The 17,524-nt window shown below is 42.7% G+C and overlaps 1 protein-coding gene across 2 annotated transcripts in view; it reads right to left on the reverse strand.

The window, feature by feature from the left end:
• ABCC1 (ATP binding cassette subfamily C member 1) overlaps positions 1–17,524 on the reverse strand; it is a 1,301,041-nt gene that overhangs the window by 893,979 nt on the left and 389,538 nt on the right. For both annotated transcript variants that reach the window (XM_044089159.1, XM_044089158.1), the window contains exon 9: positions 1,934–2,111. In XM_044089159.1, the coding sequence (XP_043945094.1) occupies positions 1,934–2,111 (178 nt within the window). The remainder of the gene's footprint in view (positions 1–1,933; positions 2,112–17,524) is intronic.

Here is a 17,524-nt window from a genome sequence, read left to right on the forward strand (position 1 = left end):
GCTCAAAATAACCTATCCTATTTGGTTATAGATTGGCCTTAACAATCCCATCATCCATAATTATATATTATCCTTAATTTAGTTATATACTACTCCTAATGAGAATGACTGGTATTCCATAGATATTTGTGTGGACCCATGCATGGGATAAAGCATTTAGGAGCTGCATCTGTCTAATAATAGTACAAGGGGCAGTCCTAGGGTAAATTTTCTATTTCCCATCCACAAATCTAAATGAAAATGAACAAGGATGAACTCTATTTTAGGTGGAAAGGGAGTCTGTTCCATATTAGTGGTATCCTCTGCGAAAAATACCCGCCCCTCCATACTGTTTTGTTGATGTTGCAGAAGAGTTTAGATCCCATAGCCTAGTATTTCTGGTGCCATTTGACTTGCTGGTATGCAGTAAATCCATCAGTAAAGTGTCAGAAGATGCCTTGCATGCCAGACACAGGTCACCAATTAGCAGTCTGTAGGCTTCTAAATCCTTAACAACTGGGTTAACGCTTAGGGGCGTATTGTCAATGTGGTAGCTCCATGGGGTAGAGGACTTCCCAAAGGATACAATAATGCATTTTTTGGCATTTCTTTTCAGACCTTGACTTTTGACACCAGTTAATTTATTTAAAGCAAACTTTCCTGCAGGATGTGAAAGTCATTTGGGGAGTCAATGACTGCTCCTAGCTTGCAGCCATCTTCAAACTTAGTCAGCCAGAGCCTTTGATACTGGCTTTTACTTCATAAATGTAGCTGCCAAACAGCAGAGATCCCAGCACAAAACCCTTGTGGACTCCACTAGTGACTGGCCCCTTTGTGGAGGTAACCTCCCCTATTTTGATTACCTGCATCCTGTCTGCCACATGGCAATCCAGTGGGTGACACAGGGGTGTATTTCCAATTTATTTAGCTGTTCTACTATGTCTGAGAGGGGAACTGTGTCACAAGCTTTGGCCAGGTTGAAGCTATGTCAAAGAACGATGTATTACAATAAAAATGGTTACTCTCTACACAGCAGGCCAGTAACATATACTACAAATGGCATTTCAAGACCTCACGTTTAAGGGCGCAGACAGAATGCAGCAGTTTGCAACAGAGAAGAAAAGGAAGGATCTACATAAAAGACTAGGAATTAACATGCATACCTGCAAAAAAGGAATGATGCAGAGATGTTTTAGAGCCTCAAAGGAACCCAAGACCATGAATGCATCACCCTTAAAAATACAGAACAGGGCACAATACATAAAGACAACATGCAGTGGCCCAAGAAAATATCAGTACTTAGTGAATATATTTCATCTGATAGTCTAAAACCTGATAGTCTAATAAATGAACCAGTCTACTTTAGACGCTTTTCAGCACAACCAGGGACAAAGTAAAGATATAATGCATACACAGTTTAGAGGGGCTGAACAACCTACCATGTTTTACACAATGTGAAAAAAAAATGCACACAGGAATTATGCTGAACGAACTAGAAAGATGTCCTGGAGAAGTAGGATCAAAAATAGTGACAGGAACTGTCTTTTCAGTCTGTGTGGTTGAATTCTAACAGGGCTAAGTGAAAGAAAGATTCAACTCAGACAAAATCAGCTCACTTATTTGTTACAGATTTAAGTAGACTAGACAGTTGGCATATCTGTCAAATTTTATAAACGTGTTCCAGTGATTCCATCTGGGACTGTTAATAAGCTACTCATTATGAATGCTTCCTACATGTTCTTTCATGCTCCAAATTGTGTCATAATATGTACGTGACTATCATGTTATATAGCTTTGCATGGGAATGTTTGTATTTAAACAGTAAGACAACATAATTATTTTAAAGAAAGTCTAAACAATCCAATTAGATCGCCTCAGCTAGTCTACAACTGTCCATCATACACATTTCATTTAAAACAGGATTTATATACAATGTCTTAAATGCATACCTTACCTTTCTGTAAACAGCACCAACAATAGCAGTCCGAATCCTCATCCCAGAAACAAAGCAGATGTGGAAGTACTGATTGAGAACTAGAGTCTGCAGGCAAGCAGCTGCAAAGAGCAGCGATGTATAAAAGAAACCTTGCCATTTGGGAGCATTCTTGTTATTCACAAAATTAATCAGCAGTCTGGAATTAAAAAAAAAAATTTGAAAATGTGCATTAACTCTCCAGTGATTTCTATTCAAACAAATGCAGAAATGGAAGTCCACAATTAGCTACAGGAAATACACCTATAAAAGAAGGCAACACCATTAAAATGATATAACAGTGCTCTTTATTATTCTATAAATAATTTTAGTAACACCACTAACAACTTAAACCACTTCATAAACAAATGAAAAAGGCAGAAAGCATATACAACAGTGAGCATGTGTTCAAAAATGTGTGTTGGAGTGTGTGGTCACTGTTGCAGTCAAAACCAGTTGGGGTATCTTCGACTGGCCAAGTTCAATGCTCCCGCCTAATTTTCAGAGCTGATCACCTTTGCCTCTTGGGTGGGTTGTCATCACCTCACCTCAGACATCTTCACATACCATCTTTGCTTTCTTCTTGGCTCCCAAAGCAGGGAGAAGTTATGCCTAAGTTAGGGTCTGCTGGTTTGAGTTGTCGCAGTGGTGCAGCCTATGACAGAGAATAAGCTTTCCTTATGAAACTCGGGAAAAGAGAAAAGGCTAGACAGGTACAGAAGTAATGAGGGATGGGAGTAGGTGTATCCACCACAGTCCTTCATCTTCCCATTGCAGTAGTGGGGAAGGAGTGAAGGAATGATGACTGCAGCAGTGATCACATTCCAACATCTACAATTATGGAATACTGCCTACACAACTATGCTATATTCTTAGTAGGTCACTGTTGTAGTCATAGGAAAGATTGTTAAAGTTTATGTAGAACTCATAATGGGAATTAAAAAGTGAAAAAAAACAAACATGTACTGCTGGTTACCGCACTGTTTGAATTAGGACAGGAAGATGCAATTTAGGGTAGCAGAGGCAAATCCAGCCTGTCCTAGATAGTTGCATCAAACCTGTAGTGCTTTGAAAAGATGTGTACATAGGACCAGGAAGCTACTTCTAGAATGTTCTAGGCACGGACCTCTTTTGGGAATGCAATGTTAACAGCAGCGCCCTTACTGAATTAAGTCTGACATTTCCTGCAAGGTCCTGTCATGGGTTTTAGAGCTAAAGTAAACGCAATGTGCTAGATAATTTTTCTCACTAGTAATCCTTGTTTGTTTTCTGCACAGAAGGCAAACAGTTGAACTGATTTTCTAAAAGGTTAAATTCCATCTAGGTACAACTTCAACTGTCTAAGTACAAGCAAGAAATGCAAGATCCTTTCACCCTTACTTTGGGGATTGGGGAAGAAGACTGGAAGTTGAATAGCTTGGGTAAGTGCTACTTCTTTTGCCATAAATGAGGGGTTGGGGGAAGTGTGTGTGGGGGGGGTCACCCTGTCTATGAAACTGCAAGAAGTACTCTCTGCAGACAAGGGCTTGTAGTTTGAAAACTTTTCTACCAGAGGTGGTAGCTGTAATGAGAAAAAATTACAAGTAAAAAAATAACAGCTGTAAAAGCAACTGGTTCACAAGATGGCAAGGTTAATGTTTCCAAACATTAAATTGCTAGCTCCTCCTGAGAGGTCTCAAGGTGGAGGATGTCCTTCAGGAATTGCAGTGAGTAGATGGGTGGGGGGGTGTTAAATGATGCAGAAATACTTATGTGATGTACCTTCAGAGACAAAAGCTAAACCTGAAGGGAATAGTTATGACGTATGATGAACATTTGCCATGTGTGCTTACTGTGGGTGCTGGTTCCTCATTTGTTATCCGAGGAAGACTCTTCCATTTAGCCAAGCATAATTTTCTTGTATTTCGCCTTTTAACTGTCACCATGATATTTAACATGCCCTCAGGAAAAAAAAAAAAAAAAAGATTACAAAAGGTTAACAATTGTATCTTCCAAGCTTCTACCCTGAGCATGGCCAGTTTGAGGTGAATTAGGGACCCCTTGCAATAAGTCAGGAAAGTCACATGCTAAATCAACAGCAGACATTTTTTCCATGGCATCTGAATGAGCTAGGAGAACCCTTGCAGCCTGTGTAACAATAACTAGGATCTTCTGCAAGCACTTCTTCAGGATTTTAAATAACCCAAGGGAGTAGAGGTAAGGGAAGGAAAGCACTGAGAAATAAATCTATCCAATTTAGGTAGAAGGCAGCTACTACCTAAACATATTTGCTTGGAGCACTGCAGCAGACTTTTGTCAGGCGTTTGATTCCCAGAGAAGCGGAGGTTTATATCTGGCACATACATCTGCTTGTATGGTATAATAATGTGTTCCTTGCATGCAACTGCTGAGGTCCTGCTTTAATGACCTACTGTGGAGTTACCAAGTTGACATATGGATCCTCCTTTAGCAGCAAACTGTATTTCAAGACCTGTTCCCATGGCTGCATGCCTAGCCTGCAGAGGTGATAAAGACTGTGTTCCTCCTTGTCTATCTACCACACGGTTATAATGTTGTGTATAATGATGTGCAATGTCCCACGTTTCCAGACTGTCCTAAAGGTTTTGACAGCCTGAAGCATCATCATCTCTTTTATGTTTATGTGCAGCTTTACTTGCCTGGTGCTCCTGGTACTCTAACATTTTGAGATCCAAGGTATATAAACCCCATCCCATGCCCAAACTATCCGTGGTCAAGGTCTGGTTTGGTGGAAGTGGTCTGAAGGGCATATCTTCACTTTCACTGACTTGTGCACACCATTCCAGCTATCACTCCATGCAGGACTGGACCATAAGGATGTACTCCAAGGAATGACGGTGCTGGTCCCAGCCAGACATTCTTTAGGTACCACTGAGGTTTCCTCTTCATCAGTTTGGCTAGAGGCACCATGAGTGCTGGTGGATGCCATTTGGCCCACAACAATCAGGAACTCTTTGCTGTCGCAACTGATTTCTATAGCACGCCCTGAAAAAATGGCTGAAAGGAGCACCACCTTTGCCTGTTGTAGGTAAACAACTGCTGTGTTGGTTCACAAGAGGGCACTCTGGAAAATCACCATTCTGTCTAGGCATAAACTAGACTTCTGTTCTGTCAGGGAGAACCTTATTTTATTACGGTAGTCAGGAGGTACTCCAGTGACCTCTGCATCCCTTCCTGGGCAGTTATCCAGGCAGGGGTAAATGTGGATATCCCTGATTCTGCAGTGAGCTATGACAGCTATGTAGAAACTCTTGGGTTTCTGGATGTAGTATCCAAACTAAAGGGCAAGGGACAGAAACTAGTAATTGTAAAGACTTCTATAAATCTGAGGTGCTGCATGTGCCTACTGAAGATAAGGATGTGGAGTTAGACCCTTGAAATGTAATATCTGCAAGACCAGAAGAGGCAAAGCCTGTTAAAGTCACCATTTTAAACTCTGGAACTTTTAACAATCTGTTTACCCTTGTCGAGTCCAGAATAGCTCTCCATAACCCATCTTTTCTTGCAACAAGGAACAGCCAGACATAAAACCATTTGCCGTTCTGCCTGAACTAACATGCCTTATAGCTTCTTGCAATAGCACTGAGGGAGGGACCAGAGTTCCTTGGTCTTTTGCTACAGACAGAAGTCCTCTTTTGTTTGGGTTTCAATGAGAAATGTTGTCTGTGCCCGCTGAAGACAATTTGTAATGCACAGTGATTTCAAGTTATGCTTCACCAATTTTGGTAGGAGGCAGCCAGCTAGCCATTCAGCCACCTATCCAGGGACAGTGAGGAGGAATGCTGGTAGTGTTACAGTTACTCACTGCTGGAAGCCAAGCCCTGAAGGCCTCTAGACTTCTCCTTATCTACTTGCTGCCATTTTGTCTGTGTAGTGTTCCTATATTTTGCCGTTTTTTCCTGCCTCTAGTATTAAAGTCTTTGTATAACGGGTAACTTCCGTTGGATTTGGGAAAAGGAGGGTGAAATGTATATGAATGAATTCACATTTTCCCTCTACTTTCAGTTCTTTCAAACACATTACAAGTTGGGGCTGGAAGGGAAACTATCTAAAAGAGCAGTAAAGAGAGTTCACATCCTCACAAGGAGGCTAGGATCCTCGGCCAAAAAAGCCTCCTGTTATCCAGACTCCATTGCAGCAGTCCTGATGCTACACCTAAAGCAATTTACCCATATTTTATGGCATGATTAGACAACTGTAAGGTTCAGGGCTTCACCCAGCACTCTCCCACAACTATTCTGGAGATGTTATACTCCTCGTACTTCACAATGTGGGTCTGAATATCCAGAGCTCTGAAGAACAAAGCTTCTAAGTTGTATTTTCTTAAGACAGCCAAGCCAATCTGCTTTCCTTGTCAATACATTCCTAGGCAGTTTCCAGTGACACTGTACAAGAGAATCCCATTTCACAACGATGCAAAGACTTCTAATGATTTTGAATCCTGTAAAATCCATCAGGTCTCTTGGGAAGCAGATGATGTTTGAAAAACATCTAAAATGGTTTCCTAGACTGATGAGAGAGACATTGACCAAGACAGCGCCAAGACTCAAAACGGTTGTAGTATCTCTTCTGGGAGTCTAAGGTCTCCTAAAACTGCCACTTATAGTTTTGACTTATGAGTTGCAGTGTCCCAAAATGGCATGTCCTTCGGTTGATAAATTAGATGCCAGTGTCCTCACCATCTATGTCAAAACCAACAGAGAGTGGAAGATGTGTAGTTCAGCTGCTAAGAATCAGAGAAGTTAGTCTCTCACACAGGAGACCAACTTCCACTTGGGGAAAAAGGACTTCAGACACAAACAGCTACTCTGAATCTAGCTGCAGGCTGCAAAAATATCCAAGGAAACCTTATGCCAGCTTAGCTCAGCTCTGGGAAGGAGGCTGTCAGGGGTAACCCATTTAAACTTAGTTGTCTGGGTAAAAGAGGCACTACCAGCCCAGCCACCAGGATCAAAGGTGGACAGGCAACCACTAGGGTTTTGGGAATCTTAAAAATGTTTCTAGATACTGACTTGAAGTTGCAGATGTCTTCTTTGGCAATGCCAGTAAAGATTCTGCCTTCCCCTTCTATAATGAAATGGTGTTATGAGGGAGCTGGCATCCATTAAGACGTGAAGGGCCTGAGCTTCAGTCTGCTGAGATGTCCTAGGAGCTTGCAAGCATAACAGCCTCCCAGTGAGTGATGTCAGATGTCTCAGCTGTAGCAGAAACTGAGTAGGGACTATGAGTGCCTTCCTGGTGCTGGAATTCTCAGTCCTAAAGGTCTTCATTGACCTTGAACTCTTTTGTCCACTGCAGGTGGAAATCCATGCTGCTCTGCTGCTGTGAGTTAGACACACAGCAGATAATTTTAGCAGAGCATCAAGAGCCTATTTGGCTTGGTACATCTTGAGGGCTTCCTGTCACCTCTTTATGGTCTTCAGGCAAACTATCTGGCAGATACTACAGTTAACCACATTATGTTCCATGAAGTCTTTATATGGTATTTGTTGCTTGTTTGCAAACATACTCAGTAAGTTTCTCAATGACGGACATCATTCTGCCTGGAAGTTGGCTAGCAAACTAGTCAACTGTAAAGATTACAATGAAAAAACAGTTCCCCAAAAGTATTTTTTTTTTTTTATTTATTTTGGTTACCCTTTGTTGACTGGGTTAGCCTCATTACGCTACTAACCTCTTTTTCATTGGAGACTCAAGGTGGTATTTATACTACTACTACGACTACTGAAATTTGGCCGGGACATCAGGGAACTTCTAGTCTTTTGGATAGGTGCTGTGGGATATTTTACATCCACAGTAACCACCAACTCAAGCAGATGGAACCTCGGCTTAACTTCCCAGATGAAGGATGGCACATACATAAAAGTGCTGCATCCCTATGATGCTGCACAGCAATGTGAACAATCCAGTCATATGGAATATGAACAGAAATAGCCTTCTGGTCTTCCCGCATCAAAGGTGTGTGTGTGCTCCCTGCTATGCCACTGAAACACTTATCACTTAATGCTCTTCTACCATAGGCCTAGTCAGATATTGGACTGTCACAATTTCAAAGTGAGTTCATATGCAACAAGAGTGAGCTAAAGACGGTGCAGGCAGGCACCACCTGTACATAGCAGGTGGTGCCTGCCTGCACCTATATATACCAGGTATGTAAACACATCTGAAGCAAGGTGGTCAACCCAGCCATGCGGGAAGGCTGCTCAGCTCAAAGTCAGGCCAAATTGTTAGACTCAGACAGCAAAGTTCCCTATAAGTTAAGACTACAACAGTGACTCTCAAAGTAATTCCAATTACTATGATGCAGTGTTAACAGATGGATGCCAAGACTTAAGAGCAGTGATCCTTATAAAACAAACAATAACATGCCTTACATTTTACAGTTCTCCACATGCTTTATAGTCAATGTTAATTTTTGCAGTGGCATACAGAACTGTTCTTCTGTTCTGTCCATTTCTTAAGCATTTCTAACAGGACACAGCAGGATCTGGATTTAATTAATTCCCTATTTAAAAGCAGTCCATACAAATATTAAGTATTAAAAAAAAAATGTAAGTAAACATATCTCAAAATAAGCATACATAATGTATCTGAAATGTCTTCCTGCTGAATACTAGAATCAACAGAATACTGATAAAATGTGAAGGTGACTTATGAAGGATGTCAAAATGAAGTACAACAGCAATGGCTGTATCAAAAGGTACACAAGTATACAAAAGTTACAAAAGATACTCACCATAGCAGATATGTCCAATCATCTGATGAAGCACAGGATATTCCTTTATGGGTAACTCCCTTGGGTAATACTTCAATTTGGAAATCTGCATTTTTTTTTTCAACAAAAGCCTATGCTGAGAGATGCCCAGGCATCCATCAGATACATATGATTATGTAAAGCATCAGATAGATTAATGGTCTCTTCTAGTGCCCACCAGTTTGATTTCTAGCCACTACTGAAAGTAGCATTGTGGAAAATCTTACAACAGTAGATGTCCTCTTCACTGTTGCACTATTCTTTACAATAGGGATCTCCTGCTAAGGGTAGCCCAACATCCGGCCAGTATATCAAAGCCTTTAGGTTGCAATAGGAACAATGTACATCACATGTATGCTCCCAGTGCACAGCATAGGGTATATAAAGGTGATGCACGGATGTACCATCCTCAGAAATGAAAAGCCCCAGTAGGAACAGCAGTATAAGATCACCAAGAGGTAAAAAGTACATCCAGAAGGAGAAAAGGAACAGGGGGAGGAGGAAGGAAGGAGGAGGGAGTGAATACTGCAACACTGAAGAGAAGAATATCTACTGTTAGGGTAAGATTTTACACAACTGTACTTCGTCCTTCCATCTGACTGTTGCAGTATTTTTTACAATACAGAGTGTATAAAAGTTCAGGAAGAAAGCTGGGAGGATGCAAAACCAGCAGAGCCATCAAAGAAACCATGCACGATAGCCCTGCCAAAACCAGCTCTGGCCCTAGAAACAACATCCAAAGTATAGTGCTTCATAAAAGTAAGCACAGAAGTCCAAGTAACTGACTCAAGAGTAGAATTTGTATCTAAGCCTCTGAAAAAAGCAACAGAAGAAGCCACAGCTCTGGAAGAATGAGCCTTAACAGAAATTAGGCTTTTCCCATGAAAGGAATATTAAAAGGAAATGGTATTGGATACAGAAGAAGTAGTTAGCTTGGAACCAGTCAAACCTAAGGATCCAGGATGAAAGGAAACAAAAAACTGCTCAGATTTACAAATAGTTTTAGTTTTATCCAACTAATATCGGAGCTGTCTATGCAAATCCAAGGTGTGAAGAAAGTACAGTTGTGTACACTTACCATAAATGCAGATGTTTGAGTGTATTCACTGTTGCAGTCATCACATTTGGGGTTATCTGCTTGCAGTAGCCCTCAGTTGGCCTGATTAACAAAGTCTTGGGTCCTGTGTCGGTTGCTGTCCCTTCTTCCGTGACGTCAGGGGTACAACATACGCAGCCGACGCCATTACATCAGTTTTTCTTGCCCCAGATGTCAGGTGCCCCCCTAATAGGAAGCAATTAAATCTATAAATATACAAGGTTATACTTCCAACAAAAAATCAAATACACCAAAAACCTTTTGAGCATAGTAAAGGAGAGTAGAGCTATAGCCAAAAGACGTAAGGGGGCTGGCGGGTGGGTAACCAGGACTGCAACAGTGAATACACTCAAACATCTACATTTATGGTTAAGTATACACAACTGTACTATGTTCTTCATGCTTCACTGTTGCAGTCATCACATTTGGGTAGATTCCCAAAGCCAAGGATGGGAAAGGGAATTTAGACTGCATTAGGACCAGCTATAAGGCCCTGCAAGACTGCAGTGGCAAAGCCAACTCTGGATTTAGAGAAAACTGGCAGATGGTAATGCTTAGTGAAAGTATGTACAGAACTCCAGGTAGCAGCTTCTAGGATGTCCCTGGTAGGGACGCCTCTGAGAAAGACTGTAGAGGTAGATGCAGCCCTGGTCGAGTGGGGTCTGATCCCCTGTGGGATAGGTTTTCCATGGTGCTTGTAGCAGGAATGAATGCAATGGCCTATCCATTTGGAAATGGTTTGCTTTAAAATAGTCTTCCCCTCTGCCCTGCAGCAAATGCCACCAGCAGTTCAGATTTCCTTTGAGGTTTGGTCCTGTCCAAGTACAATCTTAAGTTGTCTGTGCACATCTAAGGAGTGCAGTATCCATTCCCCTTTATTCTGTGGATTAGGAAAGAAGGTTGGCAAATGAATGGACTAATTAAGGGCCATACTGGATACCACCTTGGGCATGAAGGAGGGATTGGTCCTAAGGGACACCCTGTCCACATAAAAGATGATGAAAGGCTCCACTGCCAAAAGGGCCTGTAATTCAGATACCCTTCTTGCTGAAGTGATTGCTAAAAGGAAAACTGTTTTCCAAGAAAGAAATTTTAAGTCTGCAGTAGCAGCTGGCTTGAAAGGAGGAAGAGTGAGTTTCTCCAATACAAAGTTAAGGTCCCTGGCTGGAGTTGGGAGTTCTCCTGGGTGGTCGTAAATTTTTGGCCCCTCTGAGGAACTGCTTGAGCAGTGGATGAGAGAAGAGGGGAGGTTCTGTGTTATAATGAGCTGAAATGGCGGAGGTATGATTTTTGATGGAGGAGAAAGACAGGCCCTTGTGAAGCATTTCAGTTAAGTATTGTAAAATCTGAGGTAAACTGGGCACTGCTGTGCTCATCCCTTGAGACTGGTTCCAGGCACAGAATCTTTTCCATTTTTCAGCATAAGATTTTCTAGTACTAGGCCTCCTTGCCTCTAAAATGATATCCATCACTGGCTTACTGTGGGATGGTAAAGGAGAGATTAGGTAATTAGCCAGGCTGCTAGGTTCAGTGTTTAAAGCTGAGGGTGCAGAATCCGGTTCTCCTCCTGAGACAATAGGGTAGGAGTCAGAAGCAGGTTCTATGAGGCCAACGGTGATGCACTGCGTAAGAGAGGGTACCAGTACTGGGGTGGCCAGTCTGGTGCAATCAAAATCGTCCTTGGTTTGTCTTGCTTGATCTTTAGTAGTACTTTGGAGAGCAGAGGCAGAGGAGGAAAGGCCTAAACTGAAAGTTTTTTCCAGCTGAAGGACAGAGCATCCACTTTCCAAGCTTGTTTGTGGGGAGTCCTTGTGCAAAAACTGTCCAATTGATAGTTTTGGGGGGAGGTAAACAGGTCTATATCTGGGCTCCCCCATTTACTTGTCAACATGTTGAAAATCCCTGGTTCCAGTTTCCACTCGTGTGGGTCCATGAGATTTCTGCTTAGTTTGTCTGCCAGTGTACTTAGTTTTCCTAACAGGAATGGAGCTTGTAGATGCACTTGGTAGCTTAGGGCTCAGTTCCACAATGCCATGGCTAGTCTGCAGAGGGGGTAAATATGTGTACCCCCCTGCTTGTTTATGTACCACATAACAGTGGTGCTGTCCATCTTTACTATTAATTGTCCTGGAAGAAATGTTAGCTGTCGGAGCATTCTGTACAGCTAACATTTCTTTTTGATTGATATGCAGGTGCATTTGACTTGGGTTCCATTTGCCCTGAATGCACCTGCCTGCCAGGTGAGCCCCCCATGCATATTCTGATGTGTCTGTTAGGATTTGGGTGGCAGGGGGTAGAGTGAATGGTAATACCTTGTTTTGGTGGCAGGCCTCTGCCAACCAAAGGAACTCTAGGCATAGGCAAGGTATGATAGGAATCACTGCTTCTAGATCCTGAGAATGTTGACACCATAGGCTTTTTAGATACCACTGTAGTTTCCTCATATGAAGTCTTGCATATGGAATTAGAAGAATGCAGAAGGCCATGAACCCAAAGGCTTGCATTACTTGCCTTGCAGATAGCAGTGTTTTTCTGGCCACCTGTTTGAAGTAGGTTGTCAAATGAATTTGTATCTCTGGCGTGAGGAAAGCCATCTGGGAAGTTGTATTCAAGCTTGCTCCCAAGAATATAATTTGTTGACAGGGTACCAGGTGCGATTTCTTTTTGTTTATGGTGTACCCCAGACAAGTTAGTACCCTTTGTACAAAAGCCAGATGATTCAGAAGTATGTCCTGGCTTTCTGCCTGAATTAGACAATCGTCCAGGTATGGATATATCTAAATATTTCTTTGCCTGCAAAATGCAATAACTGGAGCTACGCACTTTGTGAATACCCTGGGCACAGTAGATAAGCCAAAGGGCAGTGCAGAGAACTGATGGTACGTGTAGCCTGCTTTGAAGCATAGGTATCTTCTGCAAGATTCCTTGATTGGGGTGTGCAGGTATGCTTCCTTTAAATTGAGTGTTGCCAACCAGGCATTTTTGCCTAGAATAGGCAGCAACTGGTGAAGAGTCAGCATCTTGAATTTTGGAATCACCAAAAATGTGTTTAGACAGGTCCAGGATAGGATGCCATGAATTGTCTTTTCTGGGTACCAGGAAAAGTCTCAAGTAGAAACCTTGTCCCTTTTCCTCTTCTGGTACCAACTGAATAGCCCCCATGCTTAAGAGAGAAAGTACTTGCTTTTGGGTCGCTGCCCACTGATATGGGGGTAGATCTGGCCACCCGCTTGGTGTTGGTAATGTGTGGAAGTGAAATCTGTATCCCTGGGGCACTATATTTAAAACTCATTTGTCCTGGGTAAAGAGTTCCTAGTTCTTTGCATGAAGAGCAATCTTTCCCCCCCAAGGGGCAGTCAGTTGAGAAGTGCTTGGAAGTTTTAAAAAGAAGTCATTCAGACTGTTTACCATAGAGGGGAGTTTTATTACTCCCAGATTTGGAAGTGGAAGCCCCCCACTGCTTAGTCATGTATGTACACTGGGACTGAAGCCTGGGAGCTCTGCTGGATCTGGGTTTGGACTAAGAAGGTCTGGAAGAGGCAGGAAAGGACCAATTCTTGGAAGGCCAATGCCTACTAAACCTTGGATGTTGTACTTGTAAAAAAATCTTTAACAGTTTGCATAGATTTAGCTTTTTCCTCCATCTTTTTAAGAACTTCTTCTGCCTTGTTACCAAACAGGCGGTCCTGGTTTAAGGGAGCATCCAGTAATTTCACTTTAAAATGATCTGGCAAGGATTGCTCCTTAAGCCAAGCATGCCTTCTAAGTACAGACCCAGTCACAGCAGTCCTGCAAGATGCCTCCAGTGAATCAAAACCACATTGCAAAGTATGTTTTCCAACTTGTTCAGCTGAATGCAGTAAATCCTGTAAACCCTTATTTTCACCACAATCTGGAATCAACATCATTTTCTGTGTAAGCAATCCAATAATATGCTGCTGATACTTTAACATATGAAACTGGCAGTTTAAAGCCCTAATGGCCAAAGTTGCAGAAGTGTATACCTTCTTACCCCATCTATCCAGTGCCCTGGAATCTCTATCAGAGGGACTAGGATTTTTGGCAGTAGTAGCTTTAATGCCCTTGGGTCCCTGAGAAATTGTCTCAGGATCCGCAGTAGGATTTTTAAAGAGGAACTTATGAGAGTCAGGAACCCTGTAATATCTATCAGGTTTTTTGGGAGCAGGAGGTAGAGAGTCAGGAGCCAAGCTAGATTCTGAAAAGGCATCAACAATGTCCAGTACAGTGGGGATAGCTAAAGGCCTGTGTTGGGGCAGGAGTAAGAAATCCCTAAGCCTTTTTTTAGAGTCAGAGTAATCCTGGCTTTCCCAGTGAAAATGCTCCCTAAGAGTATGCAAGGTTTCACCAAAAGAGAAATCCTCTGGAGGGGAAGCAGAGGGAATAGAGTCCTCTGCATCAGTATCCTCATAGGTAGATAAGTGTAAATCCTGGTCATCAGAGGAAACAGAAATTTCAGAATCCAGATCATAAGAATCATAAGCAAACTCAGTCCTAGGTCTCTTAGAGGGGGAAGGGTGGCGTCCCCTGATTAAAGTAACAAGGTCTTCAGCCATTCTTATTTGTTTTTTAGGCATAGAGGCCTGACCATACGGTCTGGGAGTCAGTTTTCTAGGCATGGACTGAGTTTTAGGCCTTGAAGAAGAAGATGGCATCGGTTTAATATGCCAGTCAGTAGGACTAAATACACCCTCAGAAGCCAGTTCCTGCACAGCGGCTCCGGACCCATCCAAGGTAGAGACATCCGCAGGCTCCACAGTTAAAGCATCTCGCGGCATACCGGACTCCGAATGGGTCTCAGTACAGGCCTGTGAATCTGAAGTAGCAGGTATCGGGAGCTGTGAAAGCACCTCACTGAGTACCGGTGAACTGGCTACTAGCTTAGGAGAAGCGCCATCAGCAGCTTTGGACCTATACGGTCCGTCTCTGTCTTTATCTTTGCTTTTTTTCAGAATGTCGGTAGTTGGGTGGCTTACTGAAGCCATATCTGGAACTGAGTACCAAAATATTTAGAAGCATAAATAAGCAGACGACAAACAGTTCGCTGTTTAAATATGGCACTAAACCGACAGCGAGGTATGTCATGGTCAGGGCCTAAGCAAGGAATGCAGTACGAATGAAAATCTTTATGAGGTACTTGCTTTCCACAAGAAATACATTTATTGATTTTTACTGACATCGGTTTAGAGCAAGAAAAAGTTTTCCCAATGGGGTACTTAGCTTAGTTGAAGACTTTGGTTCTGAAACTCGAAAACGAAAATTTCTGGAGTCGGCCGACCGGCACAGCACGGCAAGAAAGACTGATGTAATGGCGTCGGCTGCATGCTTTATACCCCTGACTACCTGACGTCATGGAAGATGAGACAGCAACCAATGTAGGACCCAAGACTTTGTTAATCAGGCCGACTGAGGGCTACTGCAAGCAGATAACCCAAATGTGATGACTGCAACAGTGAAACACGAAGAACATATGAAAATGCAAGCAAAACAGAGAAATGTAAAACTCCCTGAAAAGGGGAAGAACAGGGATATGGAGACCAACATCCTTGAGATCCAGGGAACCAGAAATCCCTGAAAAAGAAGAGGAGGAAACAAGGTTTGAATGGAAAGCATCCAAAAGGAAAGAACCCTCAAAAAAGTGTTTAGCTGACAGAGATCCAGAGTAAAACCCCTTTCCTTTTTGAGGAGCTGTAACTTCCTGAATTGTTCCTTGAGACAACAGGACCTGAAGCACCTCTGGAAAAAAGAGACAGGGAAAGAAGGAGAGAGAGAGAGAGAGAGGAATGTGACTGAGAAGAGAAGGGCAAGGACAGACAGACAGCACCTGGTTTGTCTGGAAAACAAGGCTTCTGAGCTGAAGGAGTTTGAGTAGACTTAGCAGGAGGAGCCCTTCTACCACATTTCTTACCTTTGGGGGAGGACAAGACAGTCCTTGGATACAGGCAGGTTTGTTAGGGTAATCCCTTTGAAACATGGAAACACGTGAAGCAAAAATGTTTCACATCTGTAAAGCCTTACCCTTTTCAGCAGCACCAAAAATATGTCTGTTATTTAGAGGAGCATCCATTAACATAGCCTTAATATCATTAGGCAAAGATTGATGTGGAAGTCAGGAATACCTCCTCAACACAGAACCAAAGCAGCAGCCCTAGACAAGGCACCAGGTGCACCACAGCTGCATTTAACAGAATGGGGAGTGAACTGAGAAGTCCCTAGCAAAGAAAAATTGAAGGCTGCCCCTCTCACAGTCAGGAATATCTGAAATAACCTGATGGGCCCGAGAGGGAAGAGCTAAAATATACCTGGTCATGTGTGTCTGGTAGTTTACAGCTCTAAAGGCCAAGACAGCAGAAGTCTACACATTCTTACTCAACCTCTCCATAGTTTTTCTATCCTGGTAAGAGAGAAGGAACTTATGAGGCAAAAGCTTAGATGGCTTATCAGAAGCCACAGATACAAGTGGAGGGTCAGCAGAGGGGCACCTGTAAAGAAGTCTGCAATCCTTAGGCACCTTATAAAACCTATCAGCTTTTTTTAGAAGCAGGGGGTAGGCAGTCAGGAGCCTGAAAAGCTGCGGAAAAAGCATCCAACAAGGCAAGAACAGGAGGTACAACAGAAGGCTTGGAAGACTCCATATGAAGAAGCTTATAGTACCTTATCTGAACAACAGAGACCTGAGCACAGCCCCACTTAAACGCCATCACAAGGGAAACTGTGTCAGCAAAAGAAATCTCCTGAAAGAGAGACTCAGGACTAAGATTCCTCTTCCTCAGAGTCCTAACCCAAGTGAGAAGGAATCTGGGAAGAACAGGTCAAGGATTCTTCATCAGAATCCACATCCTCATCAGATGAAACTTGCTCCCTAGGCCTCTTAAGAGGGGTAGAAGACCAAAGGGAGCAGGAACAGAGACCCTCCGAGAAGGCTTCAGAGCCATAAGGGCATTAAACAGACCTTGAGTGAAATTTTGCCATTCACTCTGAGTATCTTTGGGAGCAGGAGAAAGGTGCTTGGTTTTCTGCTTCTTCTTTAAAGGGATGTCAGCCCTAAAGATCTTCAGTGGCTCGGACTCCTGATGGCACTCTAAGTGTAGTAGGTATGTCTTCTCTCACTGAGATTTAAGGAAAACCCCTAGACCCTTTGGAAACAATCAGCCATGGTTTCTCCTGAAACAGTGACATCTGCAAAGCCTCCATGGACGTGCGAGAAGCTGGATCCATGCTGGCCTCCAAAGCAGTCTCAGCAGAGGAAACTGACTGAAAAAATGGACAGTCCTCTGGACTTTCACTAACCTCTCAAAACAGACATCTAGTGGAGACGGCAAAGCTGAAGAATCCAACTAAGCTTTCTTGGTCTTCTTGGCAGACAACTAAATCTCAGGCCATGAAGATTCTTCCATAGTATCTTTAGCCAGCAACTTAAGACAATGGTTTTCTAAATAAATCACTAAAGAAAAGAGCTGACTATGCAAGGTTTTCATAACAAATGCCTGACAAATTGTACAAGACGTATGGGTGTGAGAAGCATCCAAGCAAAACAAACACTGCTTGTGACCATCCTTACAGGGAATCTGACCCCTGTACTGGCATTTTCCCTTTCTGGATGACATGAAACCAACAATCAAACAATAAAAAGATAAGGAAAAAAAAAAACAATGGGGCACTTATCTGAAAAGTGGCTTTTTAACCA

The sequence above is a fragment of the Protopterus annectens genome, chromosome 12.part0 (assembly GCF_019279795.1).
Source record: "Protopterus annectens isolate FY-2018-M chromosome 12.part0, PAN1.0, whole genome shotgun sequence".
Classification (NCBI taxonomy): Eukaryota; Metazoa; Chordata; order Ceratodontiformes; family Protopteridae; genus Protopterus; species Protopterus annectens.